The sequence below is a fragment of the Panthera tigris genome, chromosome A1, assembly GCF_018350195.1.
Source record: "Panthera tigris isolate Pti1 chromosome A1, P.tigris_Pti1_mat1.1, whole genome shotgun sequence".
In the NCBI taxonomy this organism is placed as follows: Eukaryota; Metazoa; Chordata; class Mammalia; order Carnivora; family Felidae; genus Panthera; species Panthera tigris.
This window is the reverse complement of record NC_056660.1, coordinates 81,479,599-81,507,174: the sequence shown is the minus strand read 5'-3', so window position 1 is coordinate 81,507,174 and position 27,576 is coordinate 81,479,599. Positions and strand designations below refer to the sequence as shown.

Here is a 27,576-nt window from a genome sequence, read left to right as displayed (position 1 = left end):
CACCTACTACAACACAGAAATAAATAAAACCAATGCTATTTTCAAGGCAGATGTTTACATCATTTCTCCACTGACTCACTTCCGACTAGATACACTTCACTTCACCTTCAAGTGTTTGAATTTATGTCACCACACTCCATAATTGTACCTGCGACACAGAATTGTACTTAAGGGGTCTGTCCCTGTACTCCAAGGGTTTTGGTCAAATTGTGAGGCTCTTAAAGCCAATAGTTCTAGGAACACTCCACTCTGAGCTCCCCTCAGGGAGATCTGTAAGAATCAGGTCTTCAGCCATGGGTTTGCTGAAACGGGGCATACAATCACCAAATACACTTTAAAATTCAAAGGTACAACTTAGGTTTTGCAAATAGCACTGTATTAATTTGGTCTCTTAGAGAATAATGTGGCAAAATACAAATCATCCAAATTCTTAAGAATTGGCAAAGATTAATCTAACATAGAAATCTAAAAAAATTCCAATAAATTTCAGTTAATTACTCTGATCATAAATAATCTTTATTAAAGCATGCATATTCTTGTGATTCAAAACAAATATTTTTTTCAAAACAAATATTTTAAAAGAATGATATACCTAATTTAAAAAATGACATGAGTGTTTTATTTAAAATTATTGTAATAAAAACGAATAGACACTTAGAAGGTATTTGTCATTTTAGAAAACACAGGCAGTAAGGATTAAATTTACTTTCCAAACTCACTGCTAGAATTAAAATTGCACATCACAGAAATGTTTAATCATGAATAATGACCAAGAGATTATGACACAAAAGCTAAATAAATAAAAACCCTTCTGATTTTTTTTTTTTTTTTTTACCAAAAAATCATGAACTGATGAATTGACAATAGAAAGTTAACATTAACTTCAGGAAAAAAGGCACATCCAGGCAGAACAGTCAAGGTGATCCATAAGGTGCAGCGTGTATTATATACTGTGCATGATCAACTGAATGTAACAAATTAGTCTGGAAGTCTCGAAACCATAGCAGTAATAGTTGCCACACTGGGCAGACAGGAAGCCCCCTCCAATGGAGCGCTCTGTCCCCGAGGCAAGGGGCTCACAGGGACGTGCGGTCCTGGACATGTCCCAAGTGTCCGGTTCCACACGGGGGTCAGCTCCCGAAGCTGTGTACTCTCTTGGTGCCTCAAAGACTTGACCGTCTCTCTGGCCGAGGCACACACCTTGTGATTGCGGCTTTCCACAGAACTGGGGCCAGTAAAAGACTGAGGGTGGTCACACTCAGGATTAGGAGGTACACCTGCAACAAGTAAGACTGTCACACTCAGGACTAGGAAGTACATTTGCAACAGGTAAGGCTGGGGTGGTCACACTCAGGACCAAGGTGTACCTGCACACCCTGTATGGCCACAGGCACCGGTAGATTTGGATGTGAGGTGCCCTGAGATGATGCATCATGGTGCACACTGGGTCACCCTCGGGCTGACCCCCTGGGGGCTCTCATGGGGAGCACGCAGCCTCAGGACAGGTCTCGGACAGAGCCTGTGCAGAGTTCGTTCTTCCACAGCGGTGTCAGTATCTAGACTCATCCTGTCTTCCTCACACTCACAGACACAAGGAGACAACTTTAATCCTGAGAGTTTACTAGCAGGTCACAGGTACTAAGAGGAACTCCCACATTCATTCGGCCCAATTTAGGGAGCAGGTGTGCAGAAGCGAATACTGGGGGCGTCACGTGGTGAGGCGAGCCTTACTGGCGACAGGATTCCCCAGGGAGGGGTGCTCGCTGTTAAGGGGGGCAGCAGACTGAGGGCAGGAGGCAGACTCCTGTCCTGGCTTCAAGGACAGCCCCACACGTTCACACATGCTCGCACAGGCATCAGAAAGGGCAAAATGAAAACAGGTGCAGAAGGGTAAAGGGTCAAATCAAGTTTAAGTAGGAACTACCATTCATGAACTTGTATGTGTACAAACCACAGTGTTTCTAAGCTGAGAACTACAGATGTGAGCTGGTCCCCACGGCTGCGAGTGTGTGAAAGGTGTGTGGTCTTCCGGCCACAGCACACAGGCTATCTCTCAGAGAGCCACCCGTTCAGAGCAGGGGGTCCAGGCTCCCTCTACGCTGTCACCCGACATTTATCCCTGCATCAACAACAAAGTTCCTGTAACATCCACCCGGCTTTTACTCAAACAGCGACTCTCTACTTTAGTTGTGAAACGTTCCTAGTTAGCACGTCACCTGTCCTCAGACCACTTGGGGCTAACACTGAATTGGTCACCTGGCCCTGTCCTGAAGGACACTAACTCCTGTCGTGGCAGACAACAGACCGTGGCCTATTTACCCCTGGGGTGGGGGGCCACCACCCACAGACCACAGCCAAACACAAACGTCCTGCTTGCCAAATTTAAAGTGACAAGCACGGGTCATCAGATGATACTCCTCAAGTTCTAATTCACGGCCAGTTTGAAAAGAGCACATGACAAAACTGGACAGAAAGTAAGGAAAGCGCACAGGATCAGGTGGGTGTGCACAGGAACTCACGCACACAGGCGTGTGCACAGCCAGCACAGGGCACACGAGAGAGCCAGGCCCAGGATGAACGGACCAGAGACAGATGCGAAGAAGGCCAATGGGAAGTGGGGGGCTCACCTTCAGGAGCTGCGCAGAAGGCCCAGGGCTGCATGCGCTTAAAACTGGTAGGGGGAGGAGGGACCTCATCAGAAGCACTTCTGGCAGCGACTCTCACTCCCTTTTACAAGTGGGCAAATGTTGCCATGTACTTTGCAAGAAAAACCCCTAAACCAACCGGGTACCTTCACAAAACAACGTTCCAGTTGTGCCTTTTACATGGTTTCTGCGTGAAACCCAAGATGCGGTGACACCCCTCACGCGTGCATCAGGAAGGATGCGGCCGTCGGCCTGGCTGATAGCCGTGCCCCAAGGCCATTACTAATACGCAAACTGGCGATGGCGCTTTAAGATTTAGTTTTCTTCTTTTTGCCAGAGATATGACAGAGACTTCACAGTCTCTGCTGCAGAGGGCATGCTGACAGTTCTGGCGACTTTGACCCCAAACCTGCACACCCGTGTGAGAGGCAGCAGGACCCCACCTCCGCAGCCGCCCAGAGGCAGACCCCCCAGACCCACGCCAGCTGCAGGGAAGGTGCTCAAATGCCAGCATGGGGGGTGTGAAGGACAGGGCACCCTGAACACGCACAGAGGGTGTGTGCGGACTCACCTCCCGAGAAATGATCCCAGCTCTGCGTGCTCTGCTCCCCAGGACAAAAGAGAACTCGCTGACCTGTGCCAGCCCCGCAGCCACAATCCACTTGATGTACTGGCTGCTCTTCGGCAGGAGGACAGACAAGACCAGGGCGGCCAGGGCAAACTGCAAGAGCATCCGCATTACTGACTGCCACGCAGAAAACAGAGGGGGGCCCTCCTGACACCGAGGGGACATGTGCAGAGGCACCCAATGAACACAAAGTGTCTGAAATGAGACCAGGCTGAAAAATGCGCAATCAAGGGTCCGGGTTCACGGGCAGCTAACTAGGCTTTCCCCCCACACCAGTCAGCAGCATTCAAGAAAGAATTTTACTTTCCAATGAGAGCATGGTCTCTCTCTTGTAAGCAAAGCTAGAGGGGAGCAGCCGGGGCTGGAGGCCCAACAGGGATTCTGACTCCTTCCAGTAGAAATATTTGAAATAAACTTTTATCATCCGCAGAGCCAGGCAGCTACTGAACAGGTAATCGGACCCTAAAATAAATGCTAACAACTCAATCATCTGTGGTTGTGAGGGAACTGTGGTCTGCAAGGGGCTGGCACAGGCGGGGGGCTCTGCGCCCAGTCCCGCACTCCCTGCCCTGTGTGTCTCTCCCACCTGGTGTTCCCGAGTCCTGTCTTCTCCTGATAGCCCACTCACTTAGTGAGTACAAACACAACGATACTTTCAAAACACATGAACGACAAGATGTACATGTGTACGTGCTACTCACTGGCCTGTGGGTCTTTGGACTCATGTGGGAGAAAAGGCCAGGAGCAAGGGTCCTGTGGAGATGGGCCGCCCAGAGTGCCTTCTCCTGGTCCAGCTTTTGTGACTCCCAATTCCCAATATGCCCAGTTCTGAGACAGGCGTAGGAAAACAAACCCGACGGCTGGTCCTAACTCACCCAGCTCACAGACTGCTGGGCGAGGGGAGGGGCTCCGGGTAAGTGGCCGTGATGCGCTTTGCAGACTCAGGGTCACATACAACCAACATGACAGAAATTTTACCGCAAAGAAGAATCAGTACCTTCATGATCACCACCGACAGCGTGAGGACCATCAGAACAGTGAGTTCGTACGCCACGAAAGTGGGGAACACGTGGAGGCCTGTGCAGGGAAGGAGGGACACGGTCATTCTCGGAGGACTACACGGCCCGTCCTCAGCAGAGCCCACGACCCTCAGGCTTCCTCATGTCCTCTGCATGGACAAGGGCACCTGTGAGCGCGACCGTGCGGCGCCCTGTGTTTATGGCTTATGCCAGCGTTCACCGTGGGGAAAGAGGCCCGGGCGCCAGTGCCTCCCTCTACCAGACTTCTCTCCCAGGACTCGGCAAAAAGTGACAGCAAGCAGCCACGAAGTCTGCTTTCCTCTGTGAAAACGTTCTGTCCAAGATGCAGACACCCCCGGGGCCTAGAAACTGGGGGTGGTGGGGGGGAAGCCACAGAAGAGGAATCCTGGCCACATGGCCGCCGGCTGCCCTGCCGTACATGTTCCTCCTGCTGCTGTCAGTGCCTGCAGTACCGAGACGAGGGACGGGTGCTGGTGGGCCCTTCTTTACTCAGCGGCCAGGCAGGACCGGTGTGTACCCAGCCCCCCATCCCTGAGGAGCTCAGGGCTAACTGGGCCTTCTCCTCACGAGCGCACGGACCCCATGTCATGACACATGTGGCCCTTTCATGCGTCTACTTGTTTTACTCAGAGATACAGATAGAAGTAAGGACCCATTTGCTCCAAGAATGGTTTCCTCTTTCTCCAAATTCAGCAGCACCCGCCCAGGCCGCCCCTAGCACAGTGCTGGGGACTGCTGTCCAGCACCTGCCCGGAGCCCCAGCCTCCTCCTCCACTTCCTGGCTCTGCCCAGCCCCCACCTCCCAGACCCGCAGTGCTCCCCGAGCCCCGACGACTGCCTAGGGCACACCTGGCCTCTCTCCTACCGAGCTGTCTCCCGAGTCCTCGACCCCCAGCCCTCCTACGCCGTGAGTCCAAGACCACCTCTGGCTGTACCTGTGTTCCTCATACTCGCCAAGCTGCCACCCACACACCCCCGATGGAAACAAGCCCACAACGCGGAGGGACACACCTGACCAAGCCCATCACATGGATGTGATCAGGGATCGGTGGTCCCTGCTCACCTGCATCCCCCACCCCCAGGACGTGGTTGTGTGACTGCCCTGCCTCAAAGCTCAGGGGCCTCCCCTCTCCCGAGGATAAGTGGGGTCCCATGCCAGGCACATGGTGCAGTGCTGCGGACCCTGCGGGCCCCAGCTGCACTGGGAGCACCCAGCCCAGGCCCACAAACCAGACAGCAGAGGTGTTCTACTCTGAGGGTGGAGACACGGATCATCACAGGACCACACGATGCTCAGGGACAGAGACCCAATCCACGCTGGCACAACTGCCATGTGCACTGGTGACAAGAGGGCACACCAGTCGCCCTGTAGCTTTTCTGCTTATGTCCACTCATCATTTGCGTTTCCACCAAGTGCCGAGGGTGTCCCTGGAATGGCACAGCGGGACAGGCTCTGCACACCCATCACACGCCTCCCGGCCTCTATCTGCAGATGTGCATTTGGGGGATGAATGAGAACGTGGCACGTGGTCACCTCGCACGTGAGCCATCACACCCCACATGTGCCCATGGCCTCCAGGGCACCTCCAAGAATGAGGAACGGGCAGTACCCACTTATGAATTCCTCTCTGCGTCCCAGGGAGGGGGACCCAAGGAGAGAATGAAATCCTTGCTGAAAAGTGTGTAACAAGAAAACTAAGGTCACTGACTTCATTTGTAAAGCGAGAAGGGCCCGGGAATTAGCCGTTGAGGTGGTCGTGCAGGACGGCATGGGGGCCACGCAGGCTCACCGGCCCTACTTGACTCTGCCTCTGGAGCTTCCACGGCCGAGCCACCCCCAATTCACATGCTGAGGCTATAACCTCATGTGAGCGCACCCAGAGATGGCATCCAGGGGGTGCAGGGGATGACGTGAGGTCACAGGGTGGACGCCTGACCCAGCAGGACTGTGCCGGGAAAAAGAGGAGGAGACATGGGAGTCCCCGCCAGCCTCCATTCCTCTGTCTTTCCGTCTTGGTCTCCGCTTCCGTCTCTGTCCCCGGGCACACTGCACACCAGGGAAGGCCACATGGGGACCCAGCAAGCAGGCAGCTGTCTGAAGGCCATAAAGAGGCTCCTTCGGGCCGCACAGACACTGGCATCCATTTTGGCAGCCTGAGTCGTGGCTCCAATGCCTTGTTAATACAAAGGAATGGGTGCAGCAGTGTTTCAGGGACGTGTGATTTGGGTGCCTGACGGATGGGGGTGAAGAGCAGGCTCCATAGGAGGACACAGAGGCTAACAGCCTGCCCGCCTGCCGGCCATGCGTGGGCTTAGGGCCTTTCTGTCCTGTGAGGGTGGGCACCCACACTGCTGAGAAGAGGCCGGTCTCCGCCCCTGGGGTCTCCGGCCAGAGGCCTTGCCCCTCCAGGGCGCCCGTGCTGGATGCCACCTCTGCACCCAGGCCGGGGGGCCCTCCTTCACTCTGGGACCCAAGCCGCCCCTCTCTGCTCACGCTGCTTACACACGGCCTCTTCTCAGAGCTGGGCCGGGGCCCTCGGCGCTCCTGCTGGTGCTGCTGGAATCCCAGGGTCGCTCCCCCTGCCCGGGACTGACTGCGGTCAGCAGGCCCTCCACGGGGTCTCATGACTCCGCAGGGCCTGCCATAGGGCAGGGGGTCAGGGACCCAGTCCACGTGAACATCACTGAGGTACAAAAATGCAGAAAAGGGAAGACATAGTCTCAAACGGTCCACTTAAGTGTTGCTTAGAGCCTGAGACAGACAGTCCTGAGCAGTGGAAAAGCAAGGTCCTGCGTGTGCACAGGCCTCTCGGGGGCAGGACAGTCGCCTGAACCCCCTTGACAACACTGGGTGTGAAGAACCAAAGCAAAACACGTGCGGCTGTCGCCTGGTTTGATAGCTCAGTCCTCAGCAGGTCAAGAGCCCTAACCTGAGGAAGGGTAGAGCAAGCTTGTCTATTAGATAACACGCCTGCGGGATTTTCATTTCTAGCCAGGACACACTGCACGGAGCCCTGCAGGCAGGACACAAGTGACACGTGTGTCAGCAAGATGGGTCCTCCCGGGACAATGTGGCCTGGAACTTGATCAGGGGAGCTCGTGCCTGTCGACCTCACGAGCACTCCTCTGGGGGAACGATGGGTGGAGGTAATCACCCAGCACTCAGCACAGCGGAGCCCGCCTGGCACTAGAAGGAGCTGCAGTGAAGGGGGTGGGCAAGAGGGACAGAAACACAGACAAACAGGGACAGGGACAGACAGACCAGACACAGGACAGATGGCCAGGGAGGGGAGGGGGGGTGGACAGGAAAGGAGGCCGAGTAGGCCCTCTCTCGGAACAGCGAGGGCACTGTCACTAAAGCAGCTATGCAGTGACGCGCGGCCCCCGCTCTCTGTGCTCCACTCTCAGTTTCCCTGCAGACTTTGTGATGTGCTTCTTGATGCGCTCAGCCTTGCTGGGGTCGCACGGAGCCGGTGGCGGGTATAGATGCAGTGCTAGAGCTTTCTGGGCAGAAGGCAGTGCTGTGCTGGACATGCCCGATGGAGACACTCCTCGACCAAGGGGCATTTCTAGAGCAGCGCACCGCGACACGGCAGTTCGAGGTTTTGGTATCAACAGTAACCTTTCCTCCCAAATGTCTCATTTGGGTGTTGCCTTTAAGTTTGCTAACCTGCTGGGCACCTGTGCCTTTCCCGTGGAGTCAAAGTGGGGTTCACCCTCCCCCGAGGGCATTTGAGCACCCCCAGACCATGGCAGCCAGTCAGCAAATCAATGTCGCCAAGTGCAAACTTTCCCTCTTTTTAATAAGATTTCTCCGCAGACCCCAATTTTTATGGCAACTTCTTGCTGCATAAATAGAAATATGTACAGAAACAGGTTGCAGAAGTCCCAAGCGGGTGTCTAACACCCTGCAAACATCCTGACGTAAACAAGGAAGGTTACCTATGGAGGCGAAGAAAATGATAACCAGGAAGTCACGGATGGGCTCGATGTAAGACACGATCTCCTCGGTGACCATGTGGCCCTGGGAAGAGATAAGCGCTCCGGCCAGGAAGCAGCCCAGCTCCATGGACACATCCAACAGCTCCGTGACCTAGGCGGTAGGGAAGGGCCGCACATCACTCTCCAGCGCACCAGCGACAGCTCCGCTCAGGGGCGGGTTCATGCCCAAAGGCAGCTGTACTATCACAGTGAAGGCCCATCTCCACGTCTCCAGGAGGGCCTCTGTGGGGATGAGCCGAGATGCACACAAGGAAGCTAACATTAGTTGAACCCGCCATTCAGGGAGAAAAAAATTTAAATATTTGAAACAATCATTCAAATTTTTGAACAACAATAGTTTTTAAAATTTATTTTAAATATTTGTGATAGATTTTCTTTACCTGGACTCAGTGAACAGCCCAACTATGGCATTAAGTCATGTGTTAATGTAAAAACTCTTCCCGTCTCCAACTGAAAGCACTTAGAGAAGGACACTCCAGTGAGGGAGGGAGGCCCCGAGAACACAGGGCCCCAGAGGGAAGTGCCAGCGCATCCGTGCCAGCCAGACGTGGTCCGAGCTAGCACTCGGGCTTCTAATGACAGTTCTGTTAAACGCAAAGCTTCAGGTGTTAGTGACACAAAACAACCGGAAAGAAGTAGACGTTTTTCACTCTGAGAAAGTAAAACCACACACAGAAGAGAGCAGCCAACAGAAAGAACCGTCAAAGAAACATGGTTCACAATAGCACCAACCACACCCAGCAATGGGGACAAGTCCCCCAGGAGAACACACGTCTGTCACACCACAAAGCTCTGCTGTGAAGCACGCACGAGGGCTGAGACGTGCAGAGCACATGCCCACAGGCCAGCGGCTCGCAGCCGCCAACGCGCGAGCTCTCCCTCGAAGGGCCCAGAGTCCCTGCAGCCGCGGGTGCAAACTGACAAGCCCGATCCCAAAACTCGCATGGGTGCTGGACACACGAACGCAGCCCGACAATCCGGAGAAGGCTGCCGGGCACAACACTACCGGTAAGAGCAGGCGGGCCACAAAGGTGAGAGTGGGGACTCAGACACTCACAGGCACACTCATGCACTCACACACGCACTCATGTGCTTTTGCTTACATTCACATTTGTGCTAACATCCACACACTTTTGCACATGCACACGTGCATGCTAACATTCACACACTCATGCACACTCATGCTCATGCACCCACATGTACACTCGCACCACACTCACGCATGCAGACATGCACTCACACTCGTGCCCATGCACTCACATGCACACCTGTACTAACACTTGCCCACTCACGTGCACAAGCTCACATTCGTGCACTCATATGCAAACTAGTGCACACGCCCACGCACACACTCGGGTACACATGCTCACATTCATGCAGTCACTTGTGCTCATACACCCATGCATGCACACTCACACAAACACACATACACACATGCTCACGCTTGTGGCTTCTGATGAGGTGACCCTGTACCGCCATGTGATGTGGAAACACGTAATGGCAACACGGACCCTTGTCCACATGCCTCCAGATGGACGCAGATCTGGTGAGAAGAGCAGAGTAGGAAGTGCTGGAGAGCAACACGGGTGCCTCTGGACCAGGGGAGGCAAAGATCTACACAGGATATAAAAAGTGCTATCTGCACAAAATTTGAAACTAGCGAATACATTAAAAGGAAGAACTTCCATTCATCAAAAAATGCCACTGAGATAATCAAAGGGCAAGTTACAGGCTGGCAGATATTACTGAGATCTCTGTGACATGGGATTTCAGCCAGGAGAGGAGCAAAATCCTGAAACGCACCCCAGCACAGACAAACCCTTTAGGTCGTACCACATCAGAGGGGCCGGCACCCTGGCAGATCCATGGGAACAGGAAGCAGGTTAGTGGTTACTATGGAATGGGGGAGGGCAGGCAAGATTCGGAGATGTGGATTGGGGGGGGGGGCAGAAATGTTCTGGAATTAGACAGTGGTGATGATTGCACAGTGCTGTGAATATGCTGAAAACCATGGAATTGTACACTTCAAAAGGGTTAAAATGGCTGGGGCGCCTGGGCAGCTCAGTCAGTTAAGCATCTGACATTGGCTCAGGTCGTGATCTCACCATTTGTCGGTCCGAGCCCCACGTTGGGCTCTGTGCTGACAGCTCAGAGACCAGAGCCTGCTTTGGATTCTGTGTCTCCCTCTCTCTCTCTCAAAAATAAATAAAAACATTTTAAATAAACAAACAAACAAACCTATGTTAAAAACAGAGCTCACCCGGAGGCTAGCGCACGCCTACAACAGAGCTTGGGGGCGGGGGGGGGGGGGGGGTAACGCACTGCAACAGCGGAGCCTGAGCTGTTAGACTCTCTGTCATGCAGGATGCCAGCACCTAGCATGCCGGGTGGTCCCAGCTGCTGCTCAGGAAACAGTGTCGAAGAAAGAAAACCGAACAAACAGAGAACTATTTTAACTTGTATAGCCACTGGGAAGACAACATGGAAGTCATCCAGAGAAGAATTTTGCTGGATGTCATTTTTAAAGAGAAAAATAGTCCAGAATGGAGAAAGCGATGTAAAAAAATTAAATAAGTCACACACACGGGCAGCGTTGAGCAGAAGCAAATCCTAGTCTCCCAAGATTACAAAACACTAGTCGGCAGTTAAATCCTACACAAGAAGTAGCTTCTGTGCCTTTCCGGTTTTGAGGTAAGAGCTGACCCCTTACAGTTCTAAGAACCACAGAGACCTCACGTACCCCTGCTCAGCTCCCCCAGTGGCAGCATCTTGCTACATTAGAGCACGAGATCACGGCCAGGATACAGACGCAACACAGTGAAGACACATACAACCTTCTGTCACAAGGACCCTCCCCCTACCCCACCCCTTAACACCTGGCATCTGGCAACCTTCCCTCTATTTCTGAAATTTTTCATCGTAAATGTCACACAAATGGAAATACACAGTATGCAACCTCTGGAACTGGCTTTTCTTGCTCAGCAGAGCAGAACTCTCTGGAGACTCACGTACAATTGTTTCCAACCTGGGCGGCCTTCCCTGGTGTGGACGGACCGAGGTCGGCAGAAGGAGGCACCTGCTGAAGTACATCTGGGTGGCGTTTGGCTGCTAGGAACACTCACGTGGGAGCTTCTGTGTGAACCCGCCTTCCCTCCTCAGGGGCACGTGGTGAGCAGCGCAGCTGTCTGTGGGGGTCTAACAGCATACCCCCCCATCCCTCAGAAGCACATCCTTTAAAGGAGAAGGCTGCTTCCAAAACGAACCTTTTATTTTCATCTTCAACTTCTCACATTGTGGCGAAAGAAGTTATACTGCTGACCGGCTTTGTCGTCACCAAATAGAAGTAAAAATTGTCTTAAACTGTTATTCTGGTTTCAGGTACAGAGCTGTTTTTAAGTTTAAGACCGCATAACATTGGTGACGCTGGAGACTGTGGTTTTCAAGGCCACCTAGACTTGCCTGTGTGCGATGCTTGAGGTACCGTTTCAGCAAAGGGCTCAAGAGGCTGAGAGTGAACGGGTTTAGTCTACTGGGTATGTATTCATGGGCAGTGTAGTAACTGTGCATAAAATAAAAATGCCATGCGTTTCAAATTATTTTAACTACCAATGAAGTGACAAGATAAAGAACTGACGGATCATAAGCTCTCAGTGAACAGATTACAGGTCAGAGTATGTAAATAACAGGCATTTTGAGGATTACCGTTAACATTAAAAAGATGAAAGCAGAGATTCCTACGATAAGGATTTCTTTGTTCCCTTTGCTCTCCATATGCAGTTTTCGATAATACGGTCCAATGAGGTAAGTCTTTATAACGAGACACAGGAGAAAAGCCGCGGCCAGCGAGAAAAGAATCTGACCCACCAAAGCCAGTATCCGCAGAGTCTCCATGACAATGCTAGGAGAGAAGGAGAGAAAAAAGGGACATTATTTCACCTCCACATTTCCCTGAAACCCAACAAAATGAATGGGCTTCCAACTTGATCTTTGACATGTTACAAAGTAAGTTTCCCAAATCACATACATTTTTACAGATACTAAAATAAAACCTAAAAATCACATTAGTTCTAAATAACTTGGTTCAAATTAAGTTATTTGAATCAAATATGGAAACTGGGTTGTTCTGCAATGGATACTTTAAAGCAATACACCTTACACATAGGTTATAACGACTGTAGCTTATACATCTCACTCAGTGGCTGATAATAACATTCCTCGCCAGGACCTAAGCTGACCCCCTTGAAATTCATGAGGCAATCATCACCCCGCAGCTCAGCAATGGCCACAGAACACCAGTGACCTGTGGCAAAACAGTCTGTCACCCAAGCCAGAACTCCACATTTCATGTCTATCGGACATGACCGCATTTCATGTCTAACGGAGAACAGGATTCTGTGCTAAACTCTTTTTAGAATACACTGTTTACATCTCAGAACGTATTCTTAAGATCCCAGCCAGAAGACTTTCAGAAGAAAGGCACTGTTTGTATGTACTTTTTACTTATTTCAGTTTAGTCTTTAGAAACTTAGTTCTCCATCACATTAAGGAAACAATTTAGTCCAAAATTCTGGCTTAAAAGTTCTCGATGGGAGAATACAGATCTGATTACTGGCAGAGAACTCATCACTGCAGTCAGGCAACAGTGGACATGGATGTCAAGTCACACGAGTGGTTCCATGGGGGCTTCAGAACAAGCTGGGCTCAAAGGGCAGTCGTGGTAGAGGGCTCCACGTGGGGTCACCAGGCAGGGACAGGCACATGCCCGGGGCGCTGAACAAAGCAGGCTGGGTGTACCTCAGTTCCCAGCCGGTCTTCCCACCCCGGGGAACTAACGGCTCGCTCACACACTAGCACAGTCATCCGGAGACTGGCCTGTGCCTGTCACCCCTTTCCTGGGTGCCACCGCCTCCCCGCATGGCTCCACCGGCCTCCTAACTGGTCTCTGATGCACCACAGAAGCCAGAACGACACTGGCAGCATCAGATGAGTCCAGGTTCCCCCGCCCAGCCGCAGCCTCCCCCGTCCCTCACCCACAGAGCCGCCTCTACCAGCCTCCGCTCCCTGAAGGCACGTTTCCACGTCCCTCATGGCGTCCTTCACGTTTGGTCCTCAAGGTCTGCGACCCAGAGGCGCTGCCAACCTGGCGTGGCCACCTGCTGCTCGCTGCTCCTCACCCCACTCCCACCCTGTGCATGCATTTATCTGACCAGACACCTTCCGGGTGACCACTCACGTATTCAGCACTGTCCTCCCCAAACACCCTGCTCTCCTCCATGCCCAGAGCACTGGGCCGCACTCGGCTGCACACACGACTTCCAGTCTCGGTGCGTTTCTCCTGACAAGTGCGGGAAGCATCCCATCCGCAGATGAGAACGTGGAGCAGAGGAGAAGCTGTGGCTCCAGGCCACGTGCTGGCACCTGGCTCTGGGGCCCGTGCTCCCAGCCACCACACACACTCCCTGCCACCCCCTGCCCAGGGCGTCACGCCCCTCCCTCCCCCCCCACTGCAAACCAAATACGCCATAAGGAAGGGAAGGTGCAGACAGCTGACAAAGGTCAACGTGAAAAGTGGAAGCCATGGACAGCCCAGATCTCTGTGAAGACAACCTGGCCCCAGGGACATCTGTGCGCCCGCACACACTTCCTATTCATGCCCATGGTGAAGACGACACCGCTCTGCATCTCAATCTCTCCATCCACCAGGTTTGGGCAAAGTTCTTACGCAAGTGCCAGCCTCACCCTGTGAAGCAGGCATCGCCACCCCTTCCTCAGGCAGACACTCTGCTGCCGCAGGCTCTCGACGTGCTGGACGGGCCGCTCCAAGAACACGTGTGTGTGGCAGCCCAGCTGAGGCAGATGCTGCTCCCGATCGCACCCCAGAGGGGACCCTGCTCCTACAGGTCTGGGTGTGACAGGTACAGGTGCCTTCTGCCTTTCCTCCAGGCCGGGGCGAGCACTTCCTCATCTCTGCACCAGCTGCCCACACAGCTGGGTTCCTCCAACTTTCACTTGTAGATCTTTAGGAAATAAGTAACTTGACTGGCTTTAACATGTTTACAAATATTTTTCCCATTTGTCTTTGGCCTGCTTACCATGTGCACAGGTACAAGTTCCAGAGCACATGCACGCATAGGTGTGCACGTATGTGTGTTTACAAGCACAGGGACGTGTGCATGTGCGCAGGCATATTTACACACTCATGGTACAAAACTTCCATGCAGTAACACTGATCACTTCTCCTATCTTTTATGGCTTCTGGAATTTCTGCTCTGCTTAGAGCTGAGGGCCCCTGTCTTCAATATTATAAACAAATCCATCCATACTACCTTCTAGAATTTTCATGATCTTGGCAAGATGTTAATAATTCAAATCACTATTTTTAAAAAGTATTATCATAGCCTCTGTGTTCTGTTACTTAACTGTGAAATACTTGTCGGGGCAAGAGGAATAAGTTAATTCTTTCTTTTAGAAAAGATCGATTCTGACCAGAGTTTAACAAAAAGCCAACGTTGGTATTAACATCATCCCGGATTTTATTTCTTTAGTTTGTTTACTGTAAATTTTTCCCGGTAATCAAAATTAGAAGGGGTTTTCCCAAATTATAGAGAAAAGTATACAATAGTAGACAATAAAATTATCCTAATCTATCACTCTACTAGGAGAAAATCATTATTAACCCCTTATTCATACGTGTGTGTGTGTATATATATATATATATATATATATATATATATATACACATACGTATGTATATTATATACATGAATAGACATATTTCTAGTCGTTTTCTTCTTTAGTTGAAGTGATACTGTATATGGCTTCTAACAGCTTTACTGAAACAGGATTCTTATCCGTACAATCCACCCCTCTAAAGCACACAGCTCAGTGGTTCTGAGTACACTTGCAGAGGTGCACCCACCGCCACCCATTTTAGAGCAGATGTACACCCATCAGTGCTTATTTCCGCTCCCCCACCAGCCCCTGACTGACTTCCTGTCTATGGATTTGTCTATTCTGGACATTTCACATAAACGGAATCACGTAACATGAGCCTGTGTGTCCGGCTTCCTCCACGAGTGTGATGTCCTCAAGGTTGACCCTGTCATGGCCTGTGTCAGAGCTCCATACAACATTCCGCTGTGTGGTCAGAGTACACTATATCCATTCATTAGCTAATGGACATTTGAGTTGTTTCCACTTTTTAGCGATTACGAATAATGCCGCTATGAACATTCATGTGCAAGTTTTTTTTTCACTGTGGTAAATTATTCATAAAATTACCACTTTAACCACTTTCAAGTGTATAATCTGTGGCATTAAGGACATGAACACTGTGTGCTCTCATCACCTTCGACACAGGTTTTGTGTGGACAGACATCTTCATGTCTCTTGGGTCAATGCCCTGGAGCGGAACAGCTGAGTCTTACAGCAACTCTGTTTAACCCTTTTGAGGAAACACTGTCCTATGAACTGACTCTCTGTTTTACAGCTTAACACAACATAGAACATCTTTTCCACACCGTCAAACTCTTGGTGAACATGATGTTTCACAACTAAGTTTGAACAATGTCAATGGGACCCATATGTGTACTGGACTTTCATTGGGAAAAACACTGAAGAAAAGTTCCTAAAGCTTTCTGAGGAGACAACGCCCTATGGTGACCATTTTACTTGTAAGCAGCAGGGAAGTTTCATGCGATGAGGGGTCCCATTTGTCCTTTCTGAGCACCTGCACTCTTTGTGGCGGTTCTGCTTCCTGTTTGGTAAGGAGATTGTGACCTCTACAGGTCCTAATTTATTGGATGCTTCTTAAATAGAAAGCACATTATTTTCAGCTGGGGCGCCTGGGTGGCTCAGTTGGTTAGTGTCTGAATTTGGCTCACATCATGACCTCATGGTTTGTGAGTTGGAACCCTGCGTCAGGCTCCCTGCTGTCGGCACGGAGCCCGTGATGTGGATCCTTGGTCTCCCTCTCTGCCCCTCCCCCACTGGTGCTCTTGATGTCAAAAATAAATAAACATTAAAAAAAAAAAAAAAGATTTTCAGCTAAAGTTGTAAATCTTCCTTTCAGCTATACAAATTTTGTTCAGTTACTTATCTTGTAAATCTGTAGCCAGAAGGACTAGGAACTGGCTCTTATTTATAGGCTGTGACTAGACGTGTTACTTTTCTGATAGTTAAAAAACCCTGAATCAGAGGAAAAGGACAAGAGGACCCAGTCAACAAACTGACCTTAACAGTCACACCCGCCAGGTAGCAGCCTAAGCAGGCACTCCATACGGTTCTCTCCTGCAACCCTCAAACAGTCCACGAGCAGGTACTATTTCCATACCATCCCCGTTTTTTTTTTTTTAAAGATTTCATTTTTAAGTAATCCCTACAGCTAATGTGGGGTTCTAACCCACAACCTCAGATGAAGAGCCGCACGCTCTGCCAACTGAGCCAGCCAGGCACCCCTGCGCCGCCCCCACCATCAGGGAGAAAACTGAAGCCCAGAGACCGTGAGACCAGGAAGCGGCAGAACTGGAGGGAGCTCCGGGGCCTAACCCTCTGGGCATCCCAGTTAAAAAGCTGTCTCTATTTTCCAACAGGCTGAGCTATCGGACAGAAGAGAAGACATCTTAATCATTTTCGGATTACTGAAACTTAATATAACTTCTGGCAAAAGGTAAATATTAAAAAATACAAAACCAACAGACTCCAACGTCAAGGTGAATCATTATTAGAATTATCTGACAAAGATTTTAAGCCGCTATCAAAAACGTGATTCAACAGCAATTAAAAACTCTTTTTAAAGAAATGAAAAACCAGAAAATTTCAGCAAAGAAATAGAAGTCATAAAAAGGCATACCAAATGGAAATTCTACAACGATGTACAGTTGACCTTTGAACAACACGGGGTCTGGGGCACCAGCTGCCTGCACAGTAAAGATCTGCATACGACTTTCGATTTCCCAAGAAGACTGACTGATGACATAAACAGTCGATTAGTACATGCTGTGTAGGTTACATAAATTATATACTGTATTCTTACACATTTATAGCACTGTCCTGAAAAAACTCCACATATCCGTGGACCCACGTAGTTCAGAGCAGCATTGTTCAAGGGTCAACTGTAATAACAAAAATGAAAATCTTGCTGGATGGGCTAAATAAAGTGAAGACAGAGGAGAGAATCCATGAACTTGAGGACAGATGAACACAATTTACCTGGTCTGACAAACAGAAAATAGAAAAAAAAAAAGGAGAGGAAGAAGAAGAGGAAGAAGGAGTCTCAGAGGCCCGTGGGATAATAACAAAAGAACAAATGTTTGTATCCCTTGAGTCCAAGCAGGAGGGAGCACGTGGGACTGAAACACTATTTGAGGAAACAATGGCTGAAAATCCTAAAGTAGGCAGAAGACATAAACCTACAGACCCAAGAAGTCGAGCCAACTCCCAACAGGATATGCCCAAAGACTGTCATGGACTGAACGTTTGTGTCCCCCAAATCCCTATATGAAGCCCCAACATGATGGTGTTAGGAGGAGGGGCCTCCGGGAGGTCACCAAGGTGGGGCCCTGTGGTGGGGTCAGTGCCCTCATCGTCAGAAGAGACCAGAGACCCTCTGTGCTGTGCTCCCCCTGCCACGTGAGGACATGGCAAGAAGACGGCTGTCTGAAAGTGAGCTTTCGTCAAGAACCGAACCTGCCACCACCTGATCTCAGACCGAAAGATAAAAGTCTGTTGCTTAAGCCCTGGTCTGTGATGTTGTTACAGCAGCCTGAACCGATGAAGACACCAAGACACACCGGAGCTCAGTTTCTGAAAACTAGAAACAAAGAACAAATCTTAAGAGCAGACAAAGAGAAACCACTCATATAAGTAATTTTCCGTAACTTGTGTTTAGAGAAATGGCAGCCAATTTCTCATTGAAGCCATGAGAGGCCAGAGAGAAGCAGTGCATCCTTCAAGTGCTGGAAGAGAAGGACTGTCACCCGTACAATCCATATCCTGGAGAATATCCTCCAGGAAGGAGGGAAGATAACGTTTTCTTGGAGGAAGAAAAATGATGAGAATTTGTCACCGGCAGCAGACTACCTATGCAAGAATGAGTAGGGGCACCTGGGTGGCTCAGCTGATTAAGCGTCCAACTTTGGCTCAGGGCGTGATCTCGTGGTTTGTGGGTTCAAGCCCCACGTCGGGCTCTGTGCTGACAGCTCAGAGCCTGGAGCCTGCTCCGGATTCTGCCTTCCTTTCTCTCTGCCCCTGCCCTGCTCACACTCTGTCTCTGTCTCTCTCAAAAATAAATAAACATTAAAAAAAAATTAAAAAAGAATGAGCAAAGAAAGTCCCCCGCAGAAAGGAAATTATAAGAGAAGAAATCTTGAACTTGAGAAAGCAAGTAAGAACAACGGAATGGATAAAAATAAAATAGGTAACCCTGATGAGTTAAAAAAATCCTATGTGATCAGAAGCAAAGTTAATAAACACACTGATCTGGTGCTCAGATAAATAGAGAACATACAACAATTATACTTAAAAAGAAGGGAGAGGCAAGGGAACTAAAGGGAAGTAAGGCTCCTACGTGTCACAAGCAGTCAAGCACTGACAGCCGGGAGCTAACCTCAGCACCACATGCACTGCAGAGCCTGGAGTAGCTGCTGAGATAACTACACCGGGTCCTTAAAATTATGCAAGTGACCCATCAGGGGGTAAGAAAAATGTAATAGAGAAACAAGAAACAGAGAAAATAACAAAATGAGAGACTTAGGTCCTGACATATCAACATTTACCTTAAATGTAAATGGTCTCAACGCTAATTAACATATATCAGCCGAATGGATTAAAAAAACAGCATCCAGGGTGCCTGGGTGGCTCAGTCAGTTGAGTATCTGACTCTTGATTTCGGCTCAAGTCATGATCTCCTAGTTTGTGGGATTGAGCCCCACATCGGGCTCTATGTTGACCCCATGGAGCCTGTTTGGGATTCTCTGTCTCTCACTCTCTGCCACCCCCCCATCCCACACTCATGTGCACTCACTCTCAAAATAAACATTAAAAAAATCATCCAACAATCCAACAATACCTTATTTATTGAGAAACTCATTTCAAATACAATGGAATAAGCAGACTGAAAGTATTAAAATATGGAAAAGACAGACCATTTTAGACATTAATAAAAAACAAGTATGAAAGACTATATTAACAGCAGATAAAGTAAATTCCAGAATAAGGAAAATTACTAGAAACAAAAGAGCTATTACATAATGATAACCAGGTCAATCCACCAGGAAAACAAAATTTTCCTAAATGTGTATGCACCACATAAGAGAGCACCAAAATATATAAATCAAGAGCTGACAGAGCTAGAAGGAGAAATAGGCAAATTAGCAATTATAATTAGGGATGTCAATAACCACCTTCTCCAGCAAGAACACAGGAAAACTGAACAATGCCATGAACAAACAGGGTCTGACATAAAATACTCCACTCGACATCAGAATAAGGGCCTTTGGAGCACTTACCACAGACCGTACCTGAGGCCACAAGACAAACCTCAACAAACTTAAGAGAACTAAAATCATACAAAATGTGCTTGTTCTGGGTGGCTCAGTCAGTTAAGCATCTTCAGCTCAGGTCATGATCTCACGGTTTGTGAGTTTGAGCCCCACATCAGGCTCTGCACTGACAGTGTGGAGCCTGCTTGAGATTCTCTCTCTCTGCCCCTCCCGATCTCTCTCTCTCCCAAAAATAAATAAAAATTAAAATTAAAAACAAAAGACAAAAACAAAGTGTGCTTGTTCTGTGACGAGAGTGGAATCAAACCAGAAATCAATGACAGAAAGACAACAGGTAAATCTCTACAAACACTTGGAAACTGAGCAACAGACTTCTAAACGATCCATAGATCAAAGAGGAAGCATCAAAGGAAATGTTTTAAATTAACTGAACTAAATGAAGATAAAAATACAACATACCAAAAGAAACAAGATGCAGCTAAGACAGTGCTGCAAGGGAAACGTGTGGCACTAAACACACTAGAAAAGAAGAAAGGTTTCAAGTCAATAAGCTATATTCACAGCACAAGAACCTAGAAAAATAACAGCCAAAACAAACAGGAGAAAAAGCCAGAAGGATAGAAACCAAAGAAATTAAAAACAGAAAAACAAAGACGGGGCGTCCGGGCGGCTCAATCGGTTGAGCATCTGACTTCGACTTGGGTCATGATCTCGCAGTCTGCGAGTTGGAGCCCCGCGTCGGGCTCTGTGCTGACAGCTCAGAGCCTGGAGCCTGTTTCAGATTCTGTGTGTCTCTCTCCCTGCCCCTGCTCTGCTTGTTCTCTCTCTCTCTCAAATATAAACAAACATTAAATTTGTTATACATTATAAAAAAAAGAAAAAAGCCAATGAAACAAAAGCTGGTCTTTGAAGAAATTAAAATAACTGCCAACCCCCTAGAAAGATTGACAGAGAGAGAGAAAGCACAAGTTACCAACATCAGGAGCAACACAGGAAACATTACTGTAGACCCTACAGACATCAAAAGATGATGGGATATACTATAAACAAGTCTGCACATGTAACCTCCACATGTGAAATGGGATGGACCCATTCTTTGAAAAACCAAGCTACCACAACTCAACAATATGCAGATAATTTGTAGATAATTTGAATAGCCTCATAACCATTAAGCAAACTGAATTTGTAACTTAGCAAAAATCCCCCCAAAGAAATCTCAAGGCCCAGATAGTTTCACTGGAGAATTCTACCAAATATTTTAGGAAGAATTAATGGCAGTTTGATGCAATGTTTTCCAGAAAAAGAAAAAGGAGAAACACTTCCCAAATCGTGTTATGAACCTAGTATTACCCTAACACCAAAACCAGAAATCGAGAATACCATAAAAGAAAGCTACATGAGACCATTCTGTCTCATGAACTCAGACCCAAAACTCCTCAACAAAACATTAGCTAATTGGAGGCAACAATGTATAAAAAGAATTATATACCGCAACCAAGTAGGATTCATTCTACCTATGTAAGGCTGGCTTGACTTCCAAAAATCAATCAACGTAATCTGCCACGTCAAACAGCTAAAGAAGAAAAACCACACAATCATACCAACAGATGCAGAAAAAGCAGTTGACAAAACCCAATGTGTACTCACAATAAAAACTCTCAGCAAACTGAGATTAGAAGGTAACTTCCTAAAAGTAATAAAAACCCAACAGTTAACACTGCATTTGACGGTGAAAGAATGGATGCTTTCTGTTTCAGATGAGGAAGAAGGCAGGAACATCTACACATATAATCTCACTCATCAAAGTACTGGAAATTCTAGCCAGTGCAACAAGGCAAGAAGAACAGATAAAAGGCATATAGAGAAAGAAGAAATAAGCGACAGATCTCAGAATTTCAAAGTGGTTCCCAAAGAAATTTCAAAAAAGTCTACTAATTTGTAAGCTATAGCATCATCACTGTGAGACGTGAGGTAAATGCAGCGTCTGGAAATACTTAAAGCACAACATATTGCCTATTTGCTTATTAAAATAAACTCAAGCTTACAGTCCTAACTCGCATGCAATTTACCTTTAAATTTTGTGGGGCTCCTTACATTTTCCAAGTGATTTATTTTCGGGCTGGCGTTCTGGTAACAGTGTGTACAGCATAACCTAGGACTTTCTGGGCGAACTTATTTTTCCACTTTTCAATTTGACTTCCCTCCACACGAACGTAGCAAGTGCAGTTTGGGTTTGGGGGATTGTTTCATTGAGATAAGGAAAAGAGGAAATGGTAACGGAGACACTCACAACAATGGTCCCCACGATGATGGCATGCACGCGCACAATCACGCACATGGTCAGACACTCAATCTCGCACGACCTCACACACACTCACACACAGTATGTTCCAGGCACCATTCTGAGCACTTTTAGATTTTAGCCCATTTAATCCTAACTAACCTGTTAGGGAGTAACACCATCCCCACTTTCTAGATGACAACACCGAGGCAGAGTGAGGTTAAGGAACTTGCCCGAGGTTGACAGAGCTGGAGCCTGAACCCAGGCGGTGTGACCCCAGAGACCATGCTCTCTGCCTGTACCGGACAAGCTCTAAGCATCTCTTCGGGAGACGGTATTACACTGCATTTTCGTCAGCGGACGGCAGGAAGCTGGAAGCATGGTTACCTCGAGTAGGCGCCGGTCCCGGCCTGGATGAGGGTGGGCAGGCCGGCTATGAACAGGCCCAGCTGCACGTCCTGCACTACGAGCATCCCAAGCAGCACCGCGCTGTAGTCAACGTCACCTGCTTGAGGAAGAATGTGTCAATGACACACGTTTACAGTAATTTAAAGTGTCCCATGTCAAAATACGGTCATCAGGCACATTTCCGAAATAATTCAAATTCTGCCACTTAAAGAGAATACAGACTTTAGAATCTCTTTGAGGGCAAACACTGAAACATCTTCAACATGAAAAACTTTTTGTAAAGAAAACTTCCAGGATATTTCCAGCACTTGTTACTAACACACTTAAAGAAAAAAAGCCATCCTGGAAAGATGGCACGGGGCACAAGAGTATGGTGAGCCTGGATAAGCAGGTCAATGTCACTGTGTGTCCCCAGAATACAGGAAACAGCCTTCACGCCAGTCTTTCTCTCTTCCCTAAGTGCTTCAGGAGACCTAACCCTACCCCCCTTCTGGTCGCACCTGCTGGCTGACCCGGCTGACAGGTCGCCTTCCCTCCAGCCCGCCATCATGGCCACAGTGAGCGTCTGTCACCGACACAAATGCAGAGAGGCTCATCAGGTGGACAGGACAGAAGGCAGCAGCCAGGGCTGCCCGAAGGGACCACGTGGCTCATCCACAAAGGCGACCGGAAACGGGTACCATTTTCCCGAACTCCACGCGTCACACAGGTGTTCGGTGTCTCCATTTCCAACCAACAGTTCTGGCTTTGGACCAAACTTTTAACTGTCATGTTCCCCCATAAAATAAGCTATTTTTGTTTTCTTAAAAAAAAAAAAAAAAGCAACTGACAGTAACAGATATTTAAAGGCTAATCTGATAAGAGTAACCTTACAGAAAAGAAAAAGAATAAGCTAATCAAATAAAATTAAAATCTTTCATCACCAGCAAAAATCACAATTGTTAGAAGTTTAGGTACTCCTTCTAGGAAGCTTGTTTTATTTACCATTCAAAGTTAAATTTTTGGTGAATAAAGTATCCAAGCTTTAGAATTTGATTTATTTATTTGTTTTTGGCTTAGAATTTCAAAACATTCTAAGTGGATAGCGCCATGAGGTTGCTGCGGCTAAAGCTTTACAACTTAAAAGTGAAGAAGAATTCCCCACACTAATAATGGGTGAGTGGGACACTTCAAAAACCCATCATTTTCAACAAACCCCTCCATGGGTTCCTGACTGTGACTCTCCTGTCCTGATCCCAGGAAGCGTGCCAGGTCCTGTGTTTGCAGTCACACCGTGGTCTTCCTCCCCAAGTCCTCACTCGAGGTGAACACACTTGAGCCCTGAGCCCGTGATGGTGCCTCTTCGGGACTTAGAGGAGACGCATAATTCCAGTCACACCTTACTTTTTCAAAAAAGCATTTACTGATACACTGCCAGCATTTTGTAAATGTTTTTAAAATCCTGCTCTTTGCCTTTTACCAGATTACAGCGGTCTTAACTGGGCGGGCATCAACTATCTACCAGCAGATGGCGGGCAGCATGAACAGAGGGGGGCGCCCCCAGCATGGCCCAGTCCACAGGGAGCACTCCGGGAGCAAGTGCAGAGCAGCAGCTCACTGAGGCTGGAGGGGAAAGACTAACCACAGCAACTGATGTAAAAGGAAACAGTACAGTGAACACAGAGGCGAAAGAATTACTTTGCCTGGGGAGCCTGGGTGGCTCAGTCAGTTAAGCAGCCGACTGTGGCTCAGGTCGTGACCTCACGGCTCGTGGGTTCCAGCCCCACGTCAGGCTTTATGCTGACAGCCGGGAGCCTGCTTGGGATTCTCTCCCTCTCTCTCTGCCCCTCCCCCACTCGTTCTCTCTCTCTCTCAAAAATAAATGAACATTAAAAAAATTTAAGAATTAGACTGAACTGTTAAAAATTAAAGATGGAACTTTTAATATTTTTCATCTGCATTTTACACTAAGTTTAATCTTTGTGCTTACCACTACTATAAGCATTTAAAATTTTTTGTTTTTCATCTGTTTTATTAAATACCTTAAACGTATGGAAAATAAAAAATATAACAAATACCCACATACCCACTATTGTGTTTTGCTAAATCTTAAACCTTTGAGACCCTGACTTCAGATTTTTGGGAAGGAAGATACTGGACAATGCAGGTACCATGAGCCCGCCACCTGTGGCTGGACCCCCCGCCACACCCCCAATCACTGCTTTAGGTTCCATGTTTTTTATTCTCTTGAGTGGTTTTCTGCTTTTAACAAAATAACAGCTATGTATCCGGGAACAACACTGAGTTTGTTATTTTGTAATTATAAACTTTTTATAACTTAATCCATATTTCTGCAACTTGCTTTCGTTTTTGCTTACCATTATGTCTGAAAATTATCTGTGTTGATGCACAAAGATCTCTTTTTAAAACTGCTGTAGAATACAGCAATTTACCCGTTCCCTGATGATGGGCACTTAGGTTTTCAATCTTTCCATTACTACAAGCATGCTATACTGAACATTCTAGCACATTTGCTGGACACACCCCCTTCCCTTGCTTGTGTTCTCACCAGGAGAGACTCCCCCTCACCACTCATGACCTCCGCCCTGGCCCCGTGCCCCACCCTGCCCACCCTACTCTACAGATGAGAGTCTCCACCTGGGCAAGGGGATGGGAGATCACAGCATGGCAGTCTCTTGCAGGCCTGTGTTTTCTAGAGGAGGCTTCTGTGGGTCCATGCTGCATGGGGGATAGGTACTGAAGGCCACCACTGCCACATCTTCCACTGTCATCTTTCATCATAATCAAGTTGCTACGGTGACCTCCAGCCGCCTGTACCCTTCATGGCTCTATGGGTTCTGAGCATGGCCATGGAAGGCTGGAGCTATTTACTGACCCCTTTGAGGGTCTGGGCCCCACTATCCAATGTACTGGCCGGAACCCTGAGGAACAGAAAAGGAGAATTGGGGCAACAATAAACCCACATATGAAGAGGGGCAGGGGTGTCATCCTCAGGCACTTCCAAATGCTCTCAGTGTGCAAGTTTGTGAGGACACAGCTTTGCACAGTTTCAAAGTTTATGTAAATTATATCGGACCAGATGTCCTCTGTATCTTCTATTTCTCCCTCCATAGTGTAAGATTAATTCATTTTTACCTCTGCAGTATTGCAGTATATGGACACATCATAATTTAATTATCCGTTGGATTACTAAATGCCCAGATTACTTAAAATTTTTTGCTATCAAAAATAAGTATTTTGAGTATTCTTTCACATTTGAAGTTTTCTAGGACATGTCTCTAGAAACGGACATTTCTATTTGTGGAACCGTTCCCCAAAGTGACCAAACCAGCTCATGCTCCCACTGAGCACCCGTGAGCGCTTGCTCTCATGCCGACATGGGGCAGGTCCGGCGAGACACCTGGCTGGCTCATGGGAGGACAGGTCTGCACCTGCACGTCCCGATTCGCTAGCGAGGCCGGCATTTCTCCATGTAAACGTAGCGTGCACGCCTCCTCTTCCGTAAGTTCTCCATTGGGAAGAAGCTCTATTTTCCAGCGGGGTTTCCTTCTGTTTTGATTCTTCTTAAAACTCTTGATGCATTCTAAGTACTACTTCTTGCACATTTTATATACATAGCACATGTCTTCTAGTTTGCAACTTCTAAAGATACTTTTTAAGTAAAAGTTAAAGTTCCACGTGTTCGGGTTTATCAACACTTTTTCCTTTGGATTCTGCATCTCACTTCCAGAAATCCTCTCTGCCCTAAGGTCACCCATATTTCTCTCTAGCAGTCTCTGAAGTTCTGCCCAACACACTGAGCTGTTCAATCTGCGTGGGGCTGGTTTCTGTGTGCGGCTCAAGGGAGGACTCAAGGACTAACTCCCACCCACCCCCAGCCACACGCGCCCTGCTCGTGTCCGCCTGTCCATCGTCTCCTGCCCCATCTGGCCCAGACACACCGCACCACCCAAGCACAGGGACAGGACCACAGGGCCTGCCGTCTGATGTGGAAGCACCTCACTTCAAACTGACACTGGCTATTCTTGGCCTTTGTTCTTAAAATAAACTTCAGGAGCAGTTTGCCAAATTTCATGAAAAACCCTGCCAGATTTTTTACTGGGATAGTTGGGAGTTTATAGACTCAGGAGAAACCGCATCTTTATGTATTGAGTCTCTTCATCACGAACACAGGCTCTCTCTTCGATAACATTTGTACTTTTGTCCTCCAAGGTCACACATATCTCTTCAAAGATTTATTCCCACGTTATTTGTCATGGCCGTTATAAGTCAAAGCCTTTTTCTCCCAAAGTACATTTTCTAACGGTCCTTCAGGTGCCACACTTTAGCACATCTATGATTATCAGTTTCTACAAAGCCTAAGTCTCTCAACATGAGCATTGCCTCCCCACTGGCAACCCTGTAGACACTCCTACCTTCTTAGGCCCAAGTTCTCAGCTGGCCTTCTACAAAGTGCTTTTCCTGTACTCTCTCCCACCTACGCCCGCTGTCTCTGTTCTCTCTCCACAAGCAAAAACAGCTTCCTACCCCCCAACGGCTTCCCCCCCTCCCCCTAGTTCACCTCTCTGCACCGCATACCTGCCAAGTTCTGTGGTTCAAGTTGTGCCAATTGTTGAGATAATCCTGAGATCGATTTTCTAGGCGTACAAGATGGTCTGGTGTTGCTCTGGCTGCACTTCAGGGATGAGAAACGCACAAAGCTTCCATGCTGCTCCACCATCTTGGCACCTCCTGGCCTCTACAAAGTGGAAAAAGCCCTCCTTTTCCAGCAGTCCATGCACAAGATACATGAGGCACTTTGTGTACAAGTTTAATTAAACCTGTGGTGCTTGGTCCTCCCGTGTTCCAGATGGGCAGCCACGCTGCCAAGCCTACGTGTGTCTGACGACGCCTTCACCTGTGCCTGCTCTTGGCAGCTCTGCTGGGTGTGCACGCCAGAGACGCGGCTCCACAGGCCCCGCCTGCCCCCGGTGTGGTGGAGGCGTACGGATCACCTGTGTTCTCTGACAGCTGTCAAGCCTTCCCCTTCGTCCCTGAAGCTCTGCTGTTGTACCGGGATGTGCCGAGGGTA

The 27,576-nt window shown here is 48.4% G+C and overlaps 1 protein-coding gene across 5 annotated transcripts in view; it reads right to left on the bottom strand.

The window, feature by feature from the left end:
- Positions 1 to 494: 494 nt before the first annotated feature.
- TMCO3 (transmembrane and coiled-coil domains 3) overlaps positions 495 to 27,576 on the bottom strand; it is a 49,751-nt gene continuing 22,669 nt past the window's right edge. For 3 of the 5 annotated variants that reach the window (XM_042980669.1, XM_007075270.3, XM_007075271.3), the window contains 6 exons: positions 22,485 to 22,605; positions 12,018 to 12,213; positions 8,256 to 8,406; positions 4,271 to 4,350; positions 3,217 to 3,366; positions 495 to 1,277 (listed from right to left, as the gene is read on the bottom strand). In XM_042980669.1, the coding sequence (XP_042836603.1) occupies positions 1,164 to 1,277; positions 3,217 to 3,366; positions 4,271 to 4,350; positions 8,256 to 8,406; positions 12,018 to 12,213; positions 22,485 to 22,605 (812 nt within the window). In that variant the 3' untranslated portion in view covers positions 495 to 1,163. The remainder of the gene's footprint in view (positions 1,278 to 3,216; positions 3,367 to 4,270; positions 4,351 to 8,255; positions 8,407 to 12,017; positions 12,214 to 22,484; positions 22,606 to 27,576) is intronic. The other 2 variants (XM_007075272.3, XM_007075273.3) reach the window with 2 other exon arrangements.